At 36.4% G+C, this 18,477-nt stretch overlaps 1 protein-coding gene across 1 annotated transcript; it reads left to right on the top strand.

Annotated features, from left to right (window-relative positions):
- Positions 1 to 8,314: 8,314 nt before the first annotated feature.
- LOC139776128 (lysosomal alpha-mannosidase-like) lies at positions 8,315 to 11,794 on the top strand. Its single transcript, XM_071712617.1, has 8 exons — positions 8,315 to 8,370; positions 8,561 to 8,745; positions 9,077 to 9,285; positions 9,693 to 9,897; positions 9,974 to 10,091; positions 10,412 to 10,688; positions 11,146 to 11,394; positions 11,626 to 11,794. Exons 1-8 carry the CDS (start codon positions 8,315 to 8,317, stop codon positions 11,785 to 11,787), a joined length of 1,461 nt encoding a protein of 486 aa, XP_071568718.1. The 3' UTR covers positions 11,788 to 11,794.
- The last annotated feature ends 6,683 nt before the right edge of the window (positions 11,795 to 18,477 follow it).

Raw genomic sequence — 18,477 nt, 5'->3', positions numbered from 1 at the left:
GAAAAATACAAAGATTATATGAGTGAAGACATCTTACGTCGTTTACAATCAACGAATCACAATAAAGATATGCAATTCACACCAAACGTGTATAATGAAGCGTTGGTTTTGATTGAGGATATATGTTTAGTAATCGCTAACAAAGGACTGGTAAATTTGGGAATGTGTGCTCCGAATCGATTTGCAAATGACGTTTATGATCGTGATTTACAACGTGAAACACACTTCGATATTGATGATTTGGGTACATTTGTTGAAACGAATCTTCCGAAATTGGTTCCAGAACAACGAATTGTATACGACACAATAATGCAAGCAATTACAAATCAAAGCGGCGAATTGTATTTCATAGATGCGCCTGGAGGTACAGGCAAAACTTTTCTCATTTCACTCATTTTGGCAACCATTCGATCACGAAATAAAATTGCACTGGCAATTGCATCATCTGGAATTGCGGCAACGCTTTTGGATGGTGGTCGAACAGCGCATTCAGCACTGAAATTGCCGTTGAATTTGCAAACCACTGATACGCCAACATGCAATATCACCAAAAATTCCGGAATGGGCAAAGTTCTCAAAGAATGTAAACTTATCATATGGGACGAATGCACAATGGCTCATAAAAAAGCATTGGAAGCGCTTGATCGTACATTGAAAGATTTGAGGGGAAATGGACAGCCCTTCGGTGGAGCACTAATTTTATTGTCTGGTGATTTTCGACAAACTTTGCCAGTTATACCACGTTCAACCCCCGCTGATGAAATTAATGCATGTCTCAAATCATCAGTTCTATGGCGACATGTAAAGAAATTGACTTTAAAAATCAATATGCGTGTTCAATTACAAAATGATGCATCCGCCGAAGGTTTCGCAAAACAATTGTTGGATATTGGAAATGGGAAGATGGAAATCGATAGATCTACACAATGTATCACGTTGTCAACAAACTTTTGTAAGATGACATTAACCAAAGAAGAATTGATTCTAAAAGTTTTTCCAAATATTGCGCGTAATTACAAAAATCATCACTGGCTCAGTGCACGTGCAATATTAGCAGCTAGGAACAACGATGTAAATGCCATCAACTTCAGCATTCAAAACGGAATACCAGGCGAAACGACAACGTATAAGTCTATCGATACTGTAATGAATCAAAACGAGGTTGTCAATTACCCAACGGAATTCTTGAATTCACTAGATTTGCCTGGTATGCCACCGCACAGTTTAACATTGAAAGTTGGCGTGCCTATCATTCTTCTCCGAAACATTAATCCACCAAGACTTTGTAATGGTACAAGACTTTCGGTGAAAAAAATTATGAACAATGTCATTGAAGCTACAATTTTGAATGGGAAATTCAAAGGGGAAGATGTACTGTTGCCACGTATTCCAATGATCCCAACAGATATGCCATTTGAATTCAAACGTTTGCAGTTTCCGGTGCGACTCGCTTTTGCAATGACGATCAACAAAGCACAAGGACAATCGCTGCAAGTGTGTGGGCTATATTTGGAGAATCCGTGCTTTTCACATGGACAACTGTATGTGGGTTGCTCACGCGTCGGAAAACCTAATGATTTATTCGTTTACGCACCAAACGGAAAAACAAAAAATATCGTGTATCCTCAAGCACTCGATTAAATAAATAAAATTAGAAGGACAGTTTGAAATGTTTTTGGGATGAACATGAACACGTTTAATAAAAAGAGGAAGAGGGAGAGAGAGAGGGAGAAGGAGAGAGAGAGGGAGAGGAAGAGGGAGAGGGAGAGGGAGAGGGAGAGGGAGAAGGAGAGAGAGAGGGAGAGGGAGAGGGAGAGGGAGAGGGAGAGGGAGAGGGAGAGGGAGAGGGAGAGGGAGAGGGAGAGGGAGAGGAGAGGAGAGGAGAGGGAGAGGGAGAGGGAGAGGGAGAGGAAGAAGGAGAGAGAGAGGGAGAGGGAGAGGGAGAGGGAGAAGGAGAGGGAGAGGAAGAGGGAGAGGGAGAGGGAGAGGGAGAGGGAGAAGGAGAAGGAGGGAGAGGGGGGGAGACAATGTATATTAATTTTTCTAATTTTATTGAATTTCCGTATTTTTGAACTGATCTCGACGTAGAGTTTCTCGCGGTGAAAGTCGGACAATAATAGAAATAATTTGTCGGGTAAAGAACGTAAACAGAGTTTCATAATTTTTAATAAATTTTGGAAATGATATTGATTGGTCACACTTTAATCTCGGGCGAAGCCGAGACGGGGTACAAAACATCGTGTCTGAACAAGACATCGTGTCTGAACAAGACATCGTGTCTGAACAAGACATCGTGTCTGAACAAGACATCGAATCTGAACAAGACATCGTGTTTGAACAAGGCATCATATTTGTCAGAAAGACGAGTGTGTAAACAATATAATGTTTGCACAAAACATCGTGTCTGAATAAGACATCGTGTCTGAACAAGACATCGTGTCTGAACAAGAGATCGTGTCTGAACAAGACATCGTATCTGAACAAGACATCGTGTCTGAACAAGACATCGTGTATAATAAAAGCAAAATTCGATTATATTATTTTTTAGTGGATTAGGCCTATAGGGGAAACCACTTAAAAAAAAACGCGTCAACAATAGTACCTCATGGGTGACGAGGAAATCTATTGTCGTGATTTTTTATATACTTTTGGTAAAAATTTGGTCGAATAGTTGAAGAGTGTATAAAGAACAAACATACATACATACATACATACATACATTCTATTTTATATATGTAGATATAGAGATTTACATATTTAAAAAAAGTTTTCTTATAACAAAAAATCAAAATAAATCGATATTGACTTTGAGAGTTCAGACTACATGGTCTATATATAGACTTCGCATATAGACGTTTAATCGCATATAAAGTTGGATCGAAACAACTAAATCTTAAAGAAGAATGAGAGTAATAGTAATCAAAATGAGAGTAAATAAAAGAATTGTACTACCTTACTTGAGTGAAGTGTGGAAGTAGAAATCTGTACATTGTTTATTTGTAGTTTTTAAGTGTGCAAGTAGAAACCTTCGCTCACATAGCTTCCTCTATGAGGAAGCCAAAACAAATAAAGTAAGAAAGTTTCTACTTGCCCACTTAAAAACGTGTGCAGATTTCTACTTCCACACTTAAAAATTTGCACACTTAAAAACTATGAGGAAGTAATGTGCAAGTGCACCATGTTCTAATTTTATTGAATTTCCGTATTTCTGAACTGATCTTGACGTAGAGTTTCTCGCGGTGAGAGTCGGACAACGGTAGAAATAATTTGTCGGGTAAAGAACGTAAACAGAGTTTTAATAAATTTTGGAAATGATATTGATCGGCCACACTCTAATCTCGGGCGAAGCCGAGACGGGGCACGCTAGTAAATTATAAACTATTAATAAATTATAAACTATTAATAAACTATAAACTATTAATAATAACAATAATCAGCCGTAATACCCGCTTTCCCTTGATTCCATGAATTTCAAAAAATTGTACAGCTCAAAATCAGTAAGCAAAATGTCTGCCAAATTTTTTTCGTATTCAGGGAGTCATAATGAATCGAATGGACGCAACTAGAACCATGAACAAATGACTTAGTAGAGCTTTTTTTTTTACATTTTTACAACTACGTCCCGTAATAATGCAGAGCTCTGGATGTCTGCCTCATAGATTTTCTTCGTTTTCAGGATGATTTTGACCATTAGCCTCAGAGGCAGACATGAACAAATGATTTAGTACTTTTTTTTTTTACAAATTTGAAGCGCTGTAACGCAAAAACGCAGCGACGTAGAATCTTAATTGACTGGACCAAATCGATTTGTATTGATCTGAACTTTAATCCCTATCAATATGAAACATGAACAAATCATATACCAATTTGGCACCCAGCTCCCTAACTATCATGTTCTGCAGGAGAAGTTCCCCCATAGGAGTCTCGACGCTATCAAGGGTAAGCGTCGACAAGAGGCTTACCGCGAGATGGTTAGAGTTTTCTGCCAAGAGTTGCAATTGCGAAACGCGGTTGGCATCAATGAGGGCGATAGGGGCAGCGCGGCAATGACAGGAGCCGCTGCCGTCCCTGCGACCATAGAGTCTGACATTGAGGTTCCAAGCGCACATCAGCCTTCCCCTGAGTATAGATCTCAGAGGCTGCGGGACAATATTAACCAGCTCATAGAGCAGAGCTCAGCGTTCCGTAGCTATCAGGCTGATACTCTTGTGGGAACGGCAAGAGATGCTCTACTGACGGGGGTGGTCGATGTCCAGGCTATCGAGAGATGGCTGGGCCTGATCTTCCTGCCGTCAGCTGTGCGCCCTCCACAGCGCGCTTCGCTGAAGCAGCGCAGTCCTCCTAACACAAAAGAGAGTAGGAAGCAGAAAAGAAAGAGAGAATATGCACATGTGCAGTCTCTCTATAAGAAGAGCCCAAAGGTCTGCCTATCGCATGTCCTCGGAGGCGGCTCGGTACGTGAGCGGCCGTCCGCTGTCGAATTCGACGAGTACTGGCGTCCCATTATGGAGGCGTCCAGTGGCGCGGATGGTGACATGACGGCCCTGCGCGAGTCGTACGGGGAGGCGAGGCAGGTAGCGCGTACTAGCCAGAGCCGTCCACCAACGGCCAGAGGGATTTATCTGGAAGGCGTTGGTGAGGGCGCCGCCAATGGCCCAGCTCGGGTGGCGGATAATACCTCGCTCTGGGATCCTATAAAACCTGTCGAGGTCAGAAGGATTTCAATTAAGGTACAGCGCCCGGATTGGACCAGATTACGCCGAGAATGTGGAACGCGGTTCCGCTTGTTCTTCGTGCGCTTCTGTTCAATCTGCTGCTCCTGGCAAGAACGGTGCCCTCGTCGATCGCCACAACGAAAACTGTATTCCTGGAGAAAGGAGTGATGTCCGACCGGCCTGTACCGGCGGAGTACAGACCTCTCAGCATAGGATCAGTTATAATAAGACACTCCCACAAAATTCTTGCTAAGCGTTTAGCAGCCCTGGACGTGTTCGACACTCGCCAAAGGGGTTTCCGGCCGGTGGATGGGGTGTGTGAGAACGTCACAGTCCTGTCTGCCGTGCTCGGCGGTGCCCGGAGGCGGTGTCGGACGTTACATCTGGCGTGCATTGACCTGTCGAAGGCATTTGACACGGTCTCGCACCCAGCTATACATGAGACTCTCGAAGAACTGGACCTCCCTTGGGAGTTCAGAGAATATATCAGGGCTGTCTATTCGGATGCGCAAACGGTGATAGGATCCGTCACCGGTGGAGTGTCGGCCATCAAGATCGGCCGTGGCGTAAGACAGGGTGATCCGTTATCGCCGCTGCTGTTTAATCTGGTCGTAGATAGAGCACTAGCGATTCTCTCAGAGGATGTTTGCTATCAGATGGGGGATGAGCTGATCAGCGCCTTGGGCTACGCAGACGACATTGTGCTCCTTGCCTTTATCAGATCTGGTCTGCAGGAGAACCTGACTCGGCTTCAGGCTGCTTTTGTGCGAAATGGACTAACCATCAACGCAAAGAAAACGGGAGTGCTGTCCATGGTGGCGTCCGGTAGAGACAAAAAGGTGAAGATTGACACAACACCTTACTTCACCGTGGGGAGAGTGTTGATCCCGCAAAGATCCCCTGTCGATATCTGGGCGTACCTGGGCTGCATGTACGAAGGTGCTAGGAAATTCGCCAATGATCCGCCCCTAGCTCATTCCATCGAGCAACTTACGAAAGCGCCTCTGAAGCCGCAACAGCGGCTGAGGCTCTCGCGCGACTTTCTTCTACCACGGTATTATCACCGTTGGTTGGTGGGAACAGTCACGGCCAAAACGTTGAAGGGTGTGGATATTTTGGTGCGCACGGCCATTAGACGGTGGTTGCGTTTTCCCCATGATGTTCCTGCTGAATATTTTCATGCGCCAATACAGAGTGGCGGGCTTGGTGTGCCTCTACTCAAGACTCTAATCCCTATTCTGAAGTTCGACCGACTGCAGCGGTTGTGTCGCAGTACTCTGCCCGCGGCGCGCGCCGCCGCCGAAACCACATTTGTGGCTAGGCGGCTGGTTTGGTGTGAGAACCAGATGCGCATCCGGGGTAATAGGGTGCATACGACCGTTGAGCTCAGACAACAGTGTGCAGCCTGGTTGCGCGAGTCGTGCGATGGGAACGGGCTCAGGGAGGTGGAAACATCGAAACTGAGCTCCCACTGGGTGTCGGCGGGAGCCGACCTCATTCTCGGAGCCGACTACGTGCACTATCATCACATACGGGCCAACTGTATTCCGTCTAGAGCGAGAGTGTCCCAAGGTCGTGATGGGCGCGAGGTTCGTTGTCGTGCTGGTTGTCCCGATGTCGAGACACCGGCTCACTGCGTTCAGCGTTGCTTCAGAACGCACGGAGGGAGAATCCTACGGCATAACGACCTTTGTCGTCGAGTCGGTGGCTTTTTACACGTGTTCCAAAAGACAGTCAAATGTGCAACGGCAACGTTAATCTAGCTCAGTGCTGTGTTCTTTGCTTGAATATTTCTGTTTTGGATCTCGCGCGCCACTTCAATCCCACTGCTTCCGCGCGCCCTTCCACTGTCTCCGCCGCGGCGCAGAGATACTCGCTGCCAGAGCGCGTAGAGGGGATAGCGCAGGCAAGCCGTGGCGGTATCCCCTCCACGCGCTCTAGCAGCGGGCACGGCGGCACGGCTGGTATAAGTACACGACCGTGACAGCGAGTATCACTCCACCACGGCTTGCCTGCGCTATCCCCTCCACGCGCTCTTAGTTGCTCTAGCGAGAGCATTCGCGAACTGTGTCGATTTAAAACATTATTTACAAATATGTTTTAAAATTTGTTTTATGGAAGCAGACTTATCGCCCGACAGTTGTAATATAAAAATTCCAGCATGTTTTTTACGACTTGATGTTAGTCACTTAATAGCAATGGTTGCAAAATGGAATTGTTTACGTAAGAAAGCAGCAAAAGTTCGCCAATTTTACATCAGGTCTATTGCTCAAATATATCAAATGTCCAATGTGCAGGATATTACTTACCTATTAAAATGTATTTTGACAGTAGCCTTAAGTCAAGAAATCGGCGTCAATGATTCAAACGATCCAGTACCTTCAGAACTATGTTTGCGACATGTTAACAGTATTATTAAACAAGGGGTGCTTGTCAATGATGTACTGGAGAATGATGACGAAGTAGAGAAAGATGACTACGAAACAATTTCATCATCTGACGATGGAATATTTTGCTGGAAAACGTGGGCACACGGAATATTCACCACTGCTCAAGAATTGGCGGAACAATCTGTTGATGGTGACGTACTCAATGCTTTACACAATCCAACTGCTGCATCTAAATTAAAAGATTTAATGACTTTTGTACCTCCGTGGACTGGTATAATGCGTCCGCATTTCAAACGAGGCGGTACAGTGGCTAAATCGTCGCCAGTTGAAGGGACGTTTTCCTTTCTAAAAAAAAGGCATGTTAAGTCGATACTCGCATATCTCGAAGTTTATTGTTGCCGCTTTTCCGCGTGTGTGATTGGTTCGGTCGATGATGGCGATCCAGATCGCGGTGAGTTTAGCGAGTTTTGTGTGTATCGTGTGACGTGACGTGTGGCGTGTGTTCGTATGGTGTTTTGCGAGGTTAGTAGAATTTTTTATTATATATAATATATGATAATATACGTTAAATGTATTGATAAATAAATATATATAAATTTTTTTTTACATTAATATTTTTAACGTTATTAATCTTCAATGTTTTTCTATCATAATAATAGAAGTCAATGATGTGTGCTCGCGTGGTGTGTTCTCACGAGGTTAGTAGGATTTTATATAATACATGATATACGTTTTTTAGGATTACGTAGAGATACTTTGGACGGCAGTAAAGATCGCGTTCGGGATTTACCGCCAAGAGGTGGTCATCAGGAAGGTGCTGATAATTCAGGTTATATGAGTGACAGACAAGATCTCGTCTTTCAACCTAACGTAGAGATTGTAGAGACGAACGTCGTCGTCTACTACCGATGACGAAGATACTGTTTTAGACAGCCAAGACGTTTTAAGCATCGATAGAGGTAATAATAATAATACTTATTGGTCGCGCACGTGCGTGTGTGTACGTGCGTGCATTTATATGTGTATACACATATAAATGCACGCACACACGCACGCGCGCGACCAATAAGTATTATTATTATTTATATACATTATTTATATACACATATAAATGAAAGTTATAATTTATGAGGGATTAGGTTATATATGACATATACCTTTTCTGTTCTCGGTAGATAATAACTAGCTAGAGTGGGAATATACATATTGATGAAGCAAGTATGTCATATATATAACGCCGGAGAAATAATCTCGAAAGCCATAAAGTAAGTATTCTCTACCAAAACTTACTTTAATTTTAAGTTTAATTTAAATGTCAAAATATAAAATAAAAATATATAATATAAAATAATTGTATAATACGCGTTTCTATACACAAATATTACACACAGATTTACTATATGTTATTTTATAAAATTAAAAAAAATAATTTTTTTGCTGATGTTCGTAAAACAGGAAATGGGCAAATAGTACGTCGGAGACCTTTGAAATCTTCACGTGTTTGGAATTAAACATTAGCTCGTGTGCGTTTTCCGAGAAAAATGACATATTTGAGGTTGTAGTATACAACCCTCTAAGCAGGCCTGTTTCCACCTATGTTCGCGTCCCCGTTCAAGGAAATTCTTATGTTATTTACTCAGGTATGTACATTTCTTTAAAATATATTCTCTAAAATAATATACAATACAAATGTATATAGATTCAAAAATTACAGGCATTTTTATACGTATATCATAATTCGTATATACATATATCATAATTACGAAATGTGATAATACTTTTTTACATAAAATAGATATAGTAAGTAATATTATTTCTACATATCAATTAAAATTTGTGTTTAAAAAATATATAAAATATATATATTAATTAAAAATATAAATATGTAAAGTACACGCATTTTTATTAGTTTATAATAATTTTACAAAAATGTTCACGATATATGTACCTACTTTTGGGGGGGTGTTAAAGAAATGTGCCCCGAAGGAAAGTGTCCCGCGCAAATGGTACCGATTCCCGAAGCAGTACAGAAAATCCCAGGAAGAAAAAGCAACGCGACAAATGAAGTCGTCTTTCGCGCTTCAAATATCCCTCCTCTCGGTATTCAGGTTTATATTGTCGCCAAGACGCAAGAAAATGTAGTTGACCAACCTCAATCAGGGAAATTTATAAGTAATGAGGTAAATAGATCCACATACAAATGTGTAATATAAATCATTGGAAGTTAAAATTTAATGTAGACTGTTAAAATATCATCTTTTCTCACTGTAAGTCAAAAAAGAAACTAATTAATTAATTGTTATGTAATAATATATTTAAAATATATTCTAAGAATACCTACATTAATTTCCTATTAATGAAATTATCATTGGTACATGGATAAAATATTTTATAACACACAATCAGAATTCAAACTTCATAGATAATTTTCTTATTTATAGACAATCTATATATACATAGTTCTATATACAAACAGTCAGTCTCATAATTTTTCTTTATAACGTTACGAAATTAGTCTTAGAAAAATAAAGTAAGTTTAATTAAATAATCTCGAAAATAATAATTGAATTTGTTTTGTAATTTTTAGCTGTATAATATATCCGTCAATACCAATGGTAACTTAGCAATACGTTGGAATAAGCAGGACATGAGCGTCGTACAATCTTTCCAATACTACATAGGAGCAGAGGGTAATAACAAGATCTTCGCTAATAGATCATCTTATATCTTCAGACCTAAAGAAACATCGGCCAGGAATTTTGCGTACACCGGATCATATAAAATATACAAAGGTCTATAGAATCCATTAAGCCAGCTTTATTCCAAATGACATATCATAAATGCATATTAAAATTCACTTCTTTATAGGTCCTGTTGTAGAAGAACTCCATCAGACAATAAACGAATGGGTTAGTCAAGTGGTTCGAATTTATCCAGAAGAAGAATATATCGAACTCGATTGGCTCGTTGGACCGATACCTGTCAAGTACTATCAGCTTCTATTGTCGCAATATTTAATTCTTATCTATGCAATAAGAGATCTCTGAGATTTCTCAAATTTAACGTAAAATTCTCTTTTTTCTAATTTCATAAAATTTTACATATATTTTAATAATATATTAATAATATTATTATTTTTTATATACACATAATACCTGATATTAAATTTTTAGTATAAATTTATGTTTTATATATACATATAATATTTCTATATAAACTTTTCGAAAAATTATAAATAAGATTTATAAAGTCTGAATAAATAAGAAAAAATTGATTAAATAATGATTATAAACTGCTTTATTTTAGGGATAAGATTGGTAGAGAGATAGTCACGAGGTACTCAAGCAATCTACAGACAGACAAAACGTTTTACACGGATAGCAATGGAAGAGAGATGTTAAAGCGCGTGAGAAATTATCGATCCACGTGGGACGTGAAATTGTATGAATCGATATCTGGAAATTATTATCCGGTGACCAGTAAAATTGCGCTCAAGGATGAAAAGAAGCAATTGAAACTAAATGTCCTCGTCGATCGTCCTCAGGGTGGAAGCAGTTTGGAAGATGCTGACGTTGAATTGATGGTAGATATACAAATTTGATTGATAAATCTTTACAATTATTTTTACTAAGCATGCTATCTCTGATAAAATTTAAGTGATAAAAAAATATAAATGATTTTTTTAACATAATAAAATATTCAAGACAAAAGTGATGTAAATCTATAAATAAAATCTGTATATAAAATTTAAAATTTAAAATTCAAATATAAAGCTATATCTAAAGTAAACTGCACAAATTTTAAATTCTATAAAGTGAATTTAACATCTGTATTCGAACTGTTCATTCTATAAGCGTAATTTTGTACTTACAAAGTTAATTTTATGAATTAAAAGATTTTAATGCAAATTGATTGTTAAAGAAAACAGTATCAGTTATGAATTTAATCTGTGCTATGTATTTTACTGCAATTTAATAAACATTTTAAGATATGTTGGAGTAAAATAACAATATGTATATAATAAATAAAATTGCTTCTAGCTTCATCGAAGGCTTCTAAAGGACGACGCGTTTGGTGTAGGTGAGGCATTGAATGAAACTGCCTTCGGTGAAGGTTTGGTAGCGAGAGGCAGGCATCATCTCTTTGGAGGTAAAGTGAAGGACGTGGATGAATTTGTATTGAAGGAGAAGGAATTGGCGCTTGAGATGGCTCTGCATCCCATCTTAGGGATCCCCCTTAATATATTCTCGAATAATCTTGAGGATGTACATGGTGTACTCCAAAATTTCGTACGTATAACACTTGATCTCTATTTGGCCATAAAAATACAACATTATTTGCAATTAGTATGTGAAAACCACATTTTTACGGATTAGTTAGAGTTTTTTTACTACATTTTTACTTTAAACTCGACTTTAAATAATCTAATAAAATTTGTTATATTCATTATAGTTATATATCCATTATAAGTTATTTTTTAAGTAAATATGATTTTATTAATTAACATTTTTATGTTGCAGCGTTCTGGTCTTAAAAAAGCATTGCCGCCAAACGTGCACATCCTTACCTTAGAACCGTGGAGAGATGACACAGTTCTATTGAGACTGGAGCATCTCTTTGAAGTCGGTGAGGCGCAGAAGATGTCTCAACCAGTTGAGATTAACATTCAGGTGAGTTTTTAAACTTATAAATAAGTTTTTAATTATTTTCTTACAATTAGAGCCAATATATTACACAAATTTGATGATGGTTAATTTGAAGTTGTCTATGTAATAAAAAAATTTAAGACTTACAATTCTCTTATCTTACTTCAATAGGACTCGACGTTTACGATTGAATCGATCGAAGAGACTATATTTGGCGCTAATCAGCTGTTAAGCAAAAATAAACGTATGAAATGGGAGCCAGAGGTGAATGATATTATCCAGAATGAGGAAGAAAGTAGACAAACTGTGGAAGTTAATGACAATGTAATCAGAGTCCTCTTGAAACCGATGGAAATACGGATCTTTATTCTCAAAATGAAGCAAAGAACTCTTTAATCTTTTAGCGAAGACATTTAATTTTTACAACGATAACTTCTTATAAAAAATTAGTTACCTCATTGTATTCTATGTCCTACTATACATGTAATTACTATAATAAAATATAACTTCATAGTGCAAAGTTATATAATAAAAACTGTATTATTTTTTGTCTTACCATAAACAAATAAAAAAAAATAAACAAATAACGAAATATAAGTTTATTGATTTTGTTATCTACATATATTAAGGAATAACTATAAATTTGTTTCTGTTTCAATTTAATCACATTTTATTGAATCCAAATTAATGACAATATCAAAAACATATAATTGCGATAAGTATTGAAGGCATAAACATCAGTTTAATTACATTAATAGTTTAAATTACATTAATATGAAAAATAGGAAGTAACAGAGAGCAGCGAAGCTTATAACAGCGTGAAACAAGAACATTCGGCTGCAAATGAGGCGCTCTCTAATAAGCAACGCGAGTGGCATTCTTTATCAAGCAAAAAAAAAACGATTTGAAGATGTCAAGTTGTTAGAGAAGAAAATTCTAAAGTTAAAATACTGCAACGATGAAGAACACAACGAAAGAAAAGTAATGACAGAGCAGTTATCAAAGTTGGAGGAAAGAGTGAATGAATTCGATGCCTCGTTACGCACTAAGCAAACTGAATTAATGCATTTGGAAACCGATATGATGCGACTTATGCAAGAAGTACAATCTATCAAAAACGAAACGGAGAATTTTAACAGACATATAAATAAGATCAAAAGAGATTTGAGTGCAGTCGAGCAACAATCGGATAATTTATTGATTGTATTTGGGCCAAACATACCACGTCTATTGAAGAGAATTGAAGGCTCGCGTGGTTTTTCCTTGAATCGCTTTTTCTTATATAGAATGTAAGAAAAAGCGATTCAAGGAAAAACCACGCGAGCCTATTGGTGCTTTCATAAAACTGAAGGATGCAGCTTGGGCACCAGCAGTAAAAAGTTTCTTCGGTTATCACTTTCTCAGCTCATTTTGTGTAGATAATAGTGAGGATGCCAAGTTGTTGAACAGTATTATGAAGGAAATTTTTGACAACGAGAACACTCCCCAAATGATATCAAGCAAATTCCTTTACCAGGTGCGTAATGTTAGACGCCACTGTACACAGTCGCCACAGTATTCTAATTTCTTAGATGCAAAAAAAAAATGTCTCTAATTAAATGTCTCTTTTTTCCTTCTTCCAAATTCCTTCTTCAATAAAAATTGTTATTCTTCTTTAATCTTCTTTGCTCTTTTCTTTTCTTTTGTTCTACAAAGGTCAAAAACATATATATTTTTTTATTTGAGATATGTATTTTACTTATATGCATATTTTATCTAAAATATTTTTATTCTGTGTAATTATTCATTTTTATTTTAACTAATTTATAATACAGAAAATTAATATAAATTTATTTACTTGTGATGAAATTTCATCTTTGTCCATTTTTCGTTTTTGTGGAGTTTTTACTCCTTTTAATAAAACTTGCATAGCCATGTGTCCATCGATTTTACGTATATTTTGTAATGAGTTTACAATTAAGTATGCAGGATCTATTGCAAAATTAGTAAAAATACATTACATAAAATTTAAAATATGTTTAGCATTATATTACACTAAAAAAAATTATTTATTTAAATTGTGTCCAAGAGATTATTTACTTAATATAATACACATATTTATTTAGAGTTAGATATTTTTATTTTATTTAAATAAAAAAATATATATATATATGTACCAGTATTACTCATTATCCCTGTGATTTCGATTTTATCTCCTTTCCGTATGTTCATGTCATTATATTCTTCATCTTCAAAGTTTACAATATGGACTTCCAGTTTGCACTTTCCATCGGTCACTGACCCGCAACCAATCATTTTGTTAAGTCTATTGTTATGGATACTTCCAAAATTGCTTTTTACATAACTTTCTAATGCTAAAGAAAAAAAAATATATATTATATATATTAGATATATTATAATAAGAAACATATAAATAAGATTCTAATAATAAATTATAATTAAATTATAAATCAGATTCTAATAATAAATTATATTTATAATAGAATATTAATATAAAAATGTATGAAACTTACTAATACAGTTTGATGTGTCGAATACTTCACTTAGTTTTACTTTTTCCGGTATTATATTTGAAGAAATAGATGTATATTTCCCCAAAGTTGAGACAACAGTATTTTTTTGGATTTGTAGCTCAAAGGCTACATTGCCAGAGTTGAACTGTTTGTTCTTTGGTGATCTGGCCTGTACGCCATCGAGATATATTATCTACATTGATATAGATATATTATAATAATAATTTAATACAGAATTAAATTGTTTAAAATTATAATGCACAGTAATAATGCACAGTAATAATGCACAGTAATATTGTTTACAACAATATTATAATATTGCAGTTTGCAATAATGATTGAAAAATAAGCAATGTTGTATGGAATTAATTATTAAAAAGAGTAAGATAACTTACATAATTTGGTCGTATAAACTTTTCAACAGTTTCAATATTTTCGTTCCAAGCAACTATCTGAACACGCTTACCGTTTCCGTTATTCAGAAAAAATTTAAAAAATTTGTACTGTTGATTAGTACCCAGTGAACGTGGAGCTTCTATTCCGTCCACAAATCCAATAATTTCTCTATATAATAAGTAATATATTTATTAGAAAAATTGTAATATTGTAATATATTTATAAAGAAACATTCTCCTAGATAAGAATTGTAATTATAATGTTATAAATCTTTCTTATTTTTTTTTAATATTAATAATTTGATAAAAAATATATGTATTATATTTATTCATTTAACGTGTTTATTTATTTAATATGTTAATTTATTGACATGCGTGTGTGTGTTTGCGTACGCGTGCGTACGTGTGTGTGTGTGTGTGTGTGTGTGTGTGTGTGTGTGTGTGTGTGTGTGTGTGTGTGTGTGTGTGTGTGTGTGTGTGTGTGTGTGTGTGTGTGTGTGGATATGCGTACGTACGCGCGTGTGCATTCGTATCTGTGTGTGTGTACGCGTGCATTATTACTTACACAGTCGAGTCGTATAATTGAATTGCATCTATTTCTTCATTCTTAGTAAATAGCTCGGTGGGATTTACATTTTTTAATTCTTCAATTTGTTCTTCGGAAATCATTTTTGGTTTTTTAATTCCTTCTTCCTTCTTCCTTCGTTTTCGTTTAATTTAATTAAACAAATGAAATTTGTTATTTATGTTTAAAGGCATTAACTTCATATCATATGAAAAAAATACGTTTAAAGTGGAGTCAAATATGTTTTACTAATCAATAATTTGGCTTTCTCGTTGCGCTTACTTCGTAAGCAACTGTCATTGTGAAAATAACGTGTTGAAATGTTATCACACACTTGACATTTTGTTATAGTAACGTTTCATGCGGAATACCTTCGTATGCGTAAGAAATATCGCAAATTTCTTATTGCAACGTTCTTCAAAATATTGAGAACTTTTGATCGAATTGATCTAACATAGCGATCAAACTTTTCGATCAAATTTAACGAAGGTAAGTTTGAACACACATACGCATGCACATATACATATACAAAACTCACACACAAACACATATATGTGTAGTATATATATCCAGGTAGCACATACACGTTTCAGAAATGTTTTATAAGCGTTTTTCCGAAACGTTTTATAACCGATTTCTAGAAACGTTTCTCATGAGTAAAAATGTCCATTCGAAAAACGTTTGATGGAACGTTTCTTTTCCGATAAAATAATGTTTAAAAAACTATTACAGAAACGTTTTGTTTTAATAATAAAGATATTTTAGATAAAGACATTTAAAATTTCCACTTTTCATGTCTTTTAAACGTATTTATGACGTCTTTGAGACATGCGTGAGAATGTTCTAGGCGCTTTATGCATATATCATCTATAACGTCTATTCTTTTTCTAAGAAATTCCTGAATTGATGCACATTCGTGCAATACGTTAAAGTGAAACAGATACTTGTTTCACTCTAACTTAATTGCATTACTGATGTGTACCAGTTTAGAAAGTTCTTCAAAATGGAACACACGTATAAATGTTCTTTCAATGGCCATGTTCAACAGAACGTTTATTTTGCAACTGTTGGAAGTTTTCTAAGCTCAGACTTGTCCGATGATAAATAGATTAAGACCAGTAAGACAAAATTAATTTAAATAAATAAGTGGATATATGTGCATGGATAAAATGACTTATTTTGTGCAATAATTAGTGCAATATTTAAATGTCTCAAAAAGGCTATTAAAGCTATTATCTATATATATAGATAAAGCAAATTATAATTTTGAAAGAAAAAATGTAACAAATAGGTATTTTTGTTAACTGTAGAAACGTAAAAAATACGTTTCTTAAATCATGGTTTCAAAAACATTTTCGTTCAAACGTTTTTTAATGATTTATCTTTACGGTTATGAAACTACGTATACGTTCAAAAAACGTATATGAAACTAATATGTGCTACCTAGGTAATGTTTGCAATAAATTTAATTATATGTATTTTGTTGCTATAATTATAAATGTACATAATATATTTTTAAAAATTACATTTTCAGAACAATATTTCATCTGTTGTTTATCGTCAATAATCATGAATATTGACCCGAAAACGGAAGTCCGCTAGACTGTCTATCTTATCAAGTGCAGGTATGTTATTGCGCATTATGTTATTATATGTGTACATGTGTTTCATATGTGTATATGCGCGCGTGTTTGGGTACATATGTATTCAGGATGGCTCAGTTATTGAGCGGAACCCTTATGGAAAAATACACTCAACCAATAGAAAAACCCTTAAAGTTGGGTGTCATGTCGGACCGCCAATAGGTTTAACAATAGGTTTAACCTATTGGCGGTCCGAAATCACACCCAACTTTAAGGATTTTTCTATGGGTTGAGTGTATTTTTCTATAAAGGAAGAAACGGATTAACTACTATAGTAAATCTATTCGTACAATATGGGATAATATAAAAAATAAATAAATAAATAAATATTGGAAAATACTATTAAATTACCAGATATACATATATGGGACGATCCACGTCACTTTTACCCCCCATCTGTCCAAAATTGGTATGGACGGATTTTAATGACCAAGGGCGGAAAATGTTTGTCTTGAAAAGAGCTTTCGAAAGGCGTGTGGCATATATGCGCAATTCAACATGGCGTCATAGTTATGGCTGCTTAAAAGGATAAATTCAAAATTTCAGATCCAACATGGGCAGATAAAACGGTGAAAAGTAACTAAATTCATGTGAAACTCAGTATTTGGGAAATTTTGGGGTCGCTGATTACGAATCTGAACGTAAAATTGTGAAATTCAAAATGGCGGATCCAATATTGCGGATGCAAATATGAGAAACGGACGAAAATTCCAGTAAATGATCTGAAAACTCTTACTGAAAGGTTTTTTGGGTCGCTGATCACGAATTTGTAGCTAATTTGTTAAAAAACAACAGACAAACCGTGTTAATTGAAATTCTACTCTTAACGTTACCCAGAGATGACGGCGTGGACGTGGTAGAAATTCATCTCCTTTGGAGTGCTTTATTTTCGTGAGTTCCCCTGGCCTCTCACGCTTCGGGGTGCTTTATTTTCGTGAGTTCCCCTGGCCTTTCACGCTTTGGGGTGCTTTATTTTCGTGAGTTCACCTGTACTGTAGAATGTTCAGTGGTTGCTCACTAGCAGAGTACTGATAAGAGATTACAGTACATGAAATACTCTGCTAGTGAGCAACCACTGAACATTCTACAGTACAGGTGAACTCACGAAAATAAAGCACCCCAAAGCGTGAGAGGCCAGGGGAACTCACGAAAATAAAGCACCCCGAAGCGTGAGAGGCCAGGGAAACTCACGAAAATAAAGCACTCCAAAGGAGATGAATTTCTACCACGTCCACGCCGTCATCTCTGGGTAACGCTAAGAGTAGAATTTCAATTAACACGGTTTGTCTGTTGTTTTTTAACAAATTAGCTACAAATTCGTGATCAGCGACCCAAAAAACCTTCCAGTAAGAGTTTTCAGATCATTTACTGGAATTTTCGTCCGTTTCTCATATTTGCATCCGCAATATTGGATCCGCCATTTTGAATTTCACAATTTTACGTTCAGATTCGTAATCAGCGACCCCAAAATTTCCCAAATACTGAGTTTCACATGAATTTAGTTACTTTTCACCGTTTTATCTGCCCATGTTGGATCTGAAATTTTGAATTTATCCCTTTAAGCAGCCATAACTATGACGCCATGTTGAATTGCGCATATATGCCACACGC

The sequence above is a fragment of the Temnothorax nylanderi genome, unplaced genomic scaffold, assembly GCF_030848795.1.
Source record: "Temnothorax nylanderi isolate EJ_2023f unplaced genomic scaffold, tnyl_v1.0 TNYL_tig0112_pilon, whole genome shotgun sequence".
Taxonomy (NCBI): domain Eukaryota; kingdom Metazoa; phylum Arthropoda; class Insecta; order Hymenoptera; family Formicidae; genus Temnothorax; species Temnothorax nylanderi.
The sequence above is the reverse complement of the archived record's forward strand: the minus strand, read 5'-3'. Positions and strand labels throughout refer to the sequence as shown.

What these genes read in the sequence shown, in the direction of transcription:
- LOC139776128 (XM_071712617.1), top strand. Translation starts at nt 8,315, where the DNA reads ATGAAGCAAGTATGTCATATATATAACGCCGGAGAAATAATCTCGAAA. An exon ending in ATAATCTCGAAAGCCATAAA is followed by an intron (nt 8,371 to 8,560) that starts GTAAGTATTCTC and finishes TTCGTAAAACAG; the next exon opens with GAAATGGGCAAATAGTACGT. An exon ending in ATGGTGTACTCCAAAATTTC is followed by an intron (nt 11,395 to 11,625) that starts GTACGTATAACA and finishes TTTATGTTGCAG; the next exon opens with CGTTCTGGTCTTAAAAAAGC.